This window comes from Galendromus occidentalis, unplaced genomic scaffold (assembly GCF_000255335.2).
Source record: "Galendromus occidentalis unplaced genomic scaffold, Mocc_1.1 scf7180000077511, whole genome shotgun sequence".
Lineage (NCBI taxonomy): Eukaryota > Metazoa > Arthropoda > Arachnida > Mesostigmata > Phytoseiidae > Galendromus > Galendromus occidentalis.
In genome coordinates this window covers 1,477,652-1,482,811 of record NW_003805499.1, presented here as the reverse complement: position 1 = coordinate 1,482,811, position 5,160 = coordinate 1,477,652, and the positions used below count along the sequence as shown (strand labels likewise).

The 5,160-nt window shown below is 53.4% G+C and overlaps 1 protein-coding gene across 1 annotated transcript in view; it reads right to left on the bottom strand.

The window, feature by feature from the left end:
* Positions 1 to 1,677: 1,677 nt before the first annotated feature.
* Positions 1,678 to 5,160, bottom strand: part of LOC100902709 (transforming growth factor-beta-induced protein ig-h3) — a 4,804-nt gene continuing 1,321 nt past the window's right edge. The window contains 6 exon segments of the mRNA XM_029112508.1: positions 1,678 to 1,962; positions 2,053 to 2,212; positions 2,789 to 2,937; positions 3,150 to 3,330; positions 4,532 to 4,667; positions 4,781 to 5,054. Of these exon segments, the coding sequence (XP_028968341.1) occupies positions 1,678 to 1,962; positions 2,053 to 2,212; positions 2,789 to 2,937; positions 3,150 to 3,330; positions 4,532 to 4,667; positions 4,781 to 5,054 (1,185 nt within the window).

Below are 5,160 nucleotides of genomic sequence, written 5' to 3'. Positions count from 1 at the left end.
CTGCTCATGGATGCCCCACGAGAGACGCGTGACGTGGTGAAGCGTCAATGAAGAGGGGCCTTATCCTTCCATTCCGAAGGCGGTCTCACGTCGAATCGTGGGGGGAAGTCGCCGAAGGGCTTTCTCCGTAGAACTTGTAGCGATCGATGCACGCGTCTTACTGTTCTACATAAGCGTGTTTTCATGTACAACCACTCCGTGCATCCCAATCGGGTTGTATTCACCGAATTAGCTCTGACGAGCGGCCGTTTCCTCGTTCTTCTAAGGACCTCCTAGCGGGAACAATCCTGAGGGAGATTCTCAAAGAGCCTGGCGGACACTCCTAAGAGGGAAATCGGCGAAAACTAACGGAAATCCTGGAGGGAAACTCACGGGGAACCCCGACGAGAGCCCAATCACGTTACCGAGCTCCTGAGCACCCCATGTTCCGATGCTACCCCCCGACCCTGAAACTCAGCCCCGCAGGTGCGCCGCACCGTCGTAGTCTCAAGCAGAGGAAACTTGCTTCCCTCGTTGTGATGGCAGTCTAGCCTGGTCCCGCATAAATGCCGGGCAAATTTCCGATTTCCTCCGCCGGTGGCCTAACTAGCGATGGGCCGCGCCGCCTTGGGCGGATTTCGGAAATGCCGCCCAATCGCCCGAGCTCCTCGAAGAGAGTCCCGTTTTCGTCGCGAACGGATGCGATCCGAGCCAAGAATGCAATCGGGTATCCCCCAGGAAACTTCTAAGTCTCCGGAATGCGATCGTCGGAACGACTGTCCTTCGTGGAAAATTTCCAGGAAATTCACTTTGAGCCGCTTGCCATCACCGAGAGCTCCTTCCGCGCCTCCTCCCACCCCCCCGGGAGTGCCCTCCGGGTGGTAGTGCGGCGTTCCCCCTTCCACGTCAGCGTAGGCAGGAGATAGACGATTTGTGGTAATTTCCGCTGCGGTGACGCGAAGACCACTACAGCAGCAGTCAGAGGAGGCAAATCCAACCAAAGACACTCGTCTGGCCACAGGGTCTTCGTTCCACGTATGAACTATTACAGAACGGCAAGCGTGAGGAGGTGTCTCCGTCGGAATTGATTCTCTCTGCGGGTAATCGCATCGAGTGCAGTCCACACGTGGCAGACGAGTGTGAGGCCGGCCCGTGGGAGGAATACCAGCAGCTTGTCAAATATTGTTCTCTGATCGATCGGCAGCCGTTGGATGTCTCATGCAACACAAGGGCCTTGTCCCTGTCTCTTCGAGGGCTCGCGAGGAATGTCGCACACCTGAGGGAGCAGCCGTTCTTCGAATCGCTCACTTCCCACGACCGCGCCGCGCCGGAAGCCTGTGAGGACGTTCACGGACTCGGATTTTCCCCCGGTATGAGGACAAATTTCTGAGGTCAGGTCTATCAAGGCTCAACAAATTAGACTATTGGATTTCTCTCCGTCAGGAACCCTGACGGCAATTCTGCATCCCGACCGAGGAGGCTCCTTCAGGAGTGACGTCACGAGACGGCAGAGCGATTCTCCTTCAGAAGAGAGAAACCAGCGGGTGAATCTCATCAATCAGACTCTCTTCCTGAAGACTTTCTCTATTTTATTCTGAAGGCAAGGCGATTGCAGAGCGAAGGGTAACATATAAAATGACTGATCCGAGTATCAGATCGACGGGAACGTGATAAGCGACAATATTGTGTGGAAGAGCCTTAGAGCCGCCTTGCGTCCGCGGCTCGACGTCTCTGCGAATTGAGCCGCTTGACTTGGCTGCTGGCCCTGGGATCAGGTTTCACGAACATCTGGTCCACCCTATGCATGAGACCGTCCGCGAACAGGTCGTCAGCCTTTACGATCTTCGCCCCGTTGACAGTGAGAGCCGTGGGCTTGCTTACGACGTGAAGAGAGTGCTTAGCTTCAGACGTGAGCAAATACGTGGAGTTCGGAGTCATTGTGCCGAGAGGAATGTCATTGTGGACGATATGACCCCTTACGAACTGAAACATAAGACGCCTACGTGAAATAAAACGCCGTGGGGGATCCGAGCCGAATACGTTTTCTCAGGAGTTTAAAGGAGATTCGCCCACGTTTTCCAACTTCTCAGGAGTCGGCAATTCCTCGTCTTCGTCGAAACCTTCGAAAGCTCCATCTTCCGGCGCGAATATCGTCACCGAAGCATTCGCTTTCGACAGATGACTGAGTTCCTCCATGACGGCACGAGTTCGTCGAATCAACCTCCCGAACTTCCTGCGAAGGTTATGAAATGGCTCCGTCAGCTCGATTCCAATAAGCTCGGGAACGCTGCCAGAAACTGCTGCCGTCCCGGGAACGGGAACCGAGAGGAAATTGAAAGTCTTCTCGATCAGGGCTTCATCAGAAGAGCAGAATGACGGGAACTCTCCCCATCAAAATCTGTGCTATGTATCGTTGAAGTGAGCAGAGAGCTGAGCGAGGTCCCCTTCTAGAACTACCGTCAGAGGGAGGCTCCCCGTCGTGAAAGATTTGAAAGACACCCGTCGCAGAGTACTCTGAACGTAATCACGATCGTTCGCCGAACGAAATACCTCGTGTCGTACGCCTGGATAGGATAGTAGACGTGTCGTGTCCTCGTTCACTGGTGAATGGTGGAAAACTTGTTGATCCGGAGGATCTCAACAAGGGGGAGAATTCCACTGCAGGGAGGCGGACTTTTGCGAGACACGCCTCGATATGACGGAAAATTTATGGCTCGAGAGAAAGTCGGGTCCGTTTCCGCTGTTGCTCGTCAAGCCGTCCACCTGCATGTCGGACAACGAGCTATGAGGCGATAGAGGCCTCCCCCACCCATGTGCTTACCCGCCGTTTTCATCCCTGTCGAGCCATTCTGAAAGATGCACCTTTCGAGGACTGAGCACGCGATCGATGACGTGCAAAGCACCGTTCGATCCTTCGATGTCAGCGTCGGTAATCTTCGCTAAATCCACGCCGTACCACTGTGAGAAAGAAGTTTTCTCAGCGAGAGGAACGCCACAGGAGAGATCCTCCGGAAGAGCGAAAGCGCGAAGAAATTGAAAGCAATATTCTCTAGAGTTACGTCGGAGCTCAACGAAATCCAGGACCAAGAACTACATTAGAATCGCATGATTCCCTTCCTATGGGGCTCCCATTGGCCTGAAGAGGGTTTCGGCGTTAAGACGGGGCTCACCTTGCGCGCCACTTTCATTCTGATGATAGAATGCCCTTCAATCGAGTATAACGCTTTACCATCGACGAACTCAGAAGTCGTGATTGACTTCCCGAAGACAATGTGGTTAGAGATGAAATCCCGGTCCACCGAGACGGGCACCAAGTGGTCATCCAAACCATCCGGATTGACCCTCGCCCACCTGTAGAAATATTTGAGGATGAGTATACATTATATGATTGTCGGTAAGTCGTCTTGGTGTCGACAACGTCTGTCAGACATAAGGAGCCAACAAGCCGGAACGATGTGAGTTTTTATTCGAGTCCGGTCGGGAACATCATGGCTATAACGAGCTTGTTCTTGATGGATTCCGATGCCGGTAATGAATGCGGGAGGCGATGGATCCACAAGAGATTGCGAGGAATCAACCGGCCCGCTGGTCAGTCGGCGAACGCTGCGAGGTGCCTAGGCTTTTCCCGTTCGTCCCCCTCAAGGCCAATAAGACCAGATCGGAGGAAAATTGGGCACCCGTTCCCGTCTTGATCGTGCTCGGCCCGTGAGGTGGATGAACCTATGAGGGCTTTTCGAAGCGAGCGAATCGCCTCAAGGGGAGTACGACCCGATCAGTCGAGCGAACCAACTTGCGATTGCGGCCTCAGATACAGATGAAGTATTGTGCGCACACATTGCTGACTACACAAGTGGAAGAGACCTTGATAGACAGAAGGATCGATCGACGCCTGACTCGCTCGCTCGTTTGTTCGTTCGCCCGTCGAAAGCACAGTCGGCGAAATCCACCAGATCGTCCTGAGAGCTCGCTCCTTTCTCCCAAACTCGATTCTCAGTGGTATGGACGTCTAGCCATGCAGCAGGGCAAGTAGACGAGCAAGCAAAGCTGGCAGGGATAATCTGCCCATTGTTGTGGGAACAATCCGGAATAGCGAAGGAACAATTGAGGTGTCTGCATAGGGCTGCGCGAGTGTGCCCGCATCCGCACTCGTCTATGCAAATGGAATCTCCACCCATTGATCATACCGCCAGCCGAGAGAGAGAAAACACTGCGTTTCTCCATATTGTATCGGGCTGGGCCAGAGAGTACACAAGCACTTATTCCCCCCTTCGGAGGAAGAAATTCCGCGGTGATATCCGATTGGGCTTGACCGATGCTTGGAGAATATATTTTTCTATTCTTGAACGCTCATCAGCCGGACACTGGAGGAGTCTAACCGAAACGAAATTTATCCTCCGAAGAATAGTACCGCGGAGAGCTCTCCCCCTCTTGAGGAGTGATACGTAATCCATCTTCACTGTCTTCAGACGCCTAAATCCTCGGACTTGGAGCTTACTCCGAGGAGCTCCGAGTGTCGCTGTGCGGGATCTCTCCAGAAAGCTCGAGCACTTACCATCTGATGGCCTCGTTGTCTGGCGCGAACAGCGTTACGGTTGAATCTCTGAGATAGTGCTGCAAGCCGTGCCGACGGACCAAGTCGGCGAACAGCGAGAGATCCTTGCGTTTCATCAGATCCCAAACCGTTTTCACTGTTCTCGAAACTCGACAAAGTGAGTGCCCGGAGGAAAATCAACCGGTTCGCCGAGCGACAGAGTAAGGTTCGAAACATCCAGCTAGACTCGCAGCGCGTAATTCTACTAACCCTGGTTAGGTACCAACACCTTATTTACGGCGGAAAGGAAACCGTTGTTGGCAAAACGATAATCCTGGAGAAAACGACTCTCCTGGCCATTAACAGTCACGTCGGTTCCGTCACAGCCGATAACAATCTCCGCACCTCCTACGGTACGGACGCTGTGACGTTCCACAACAGCTGGTGAGCACATAGAGTGGGGTACAATATGCAGTTGCAGCAGCTCTGAGGAGAATGAGCGGAAATCTCGGTCAGTCACGTTTTGGAAGGAATTGTTTTTTCTCTCCCGGAGGGAAAGCCAGCAGCTGACTCCAGGAGTTTCTCATTTTGCCCCGACCGCTCCGTCCGACAGAAACTCACGCTTGCTAAGAGCGTGATCACGAGAGATG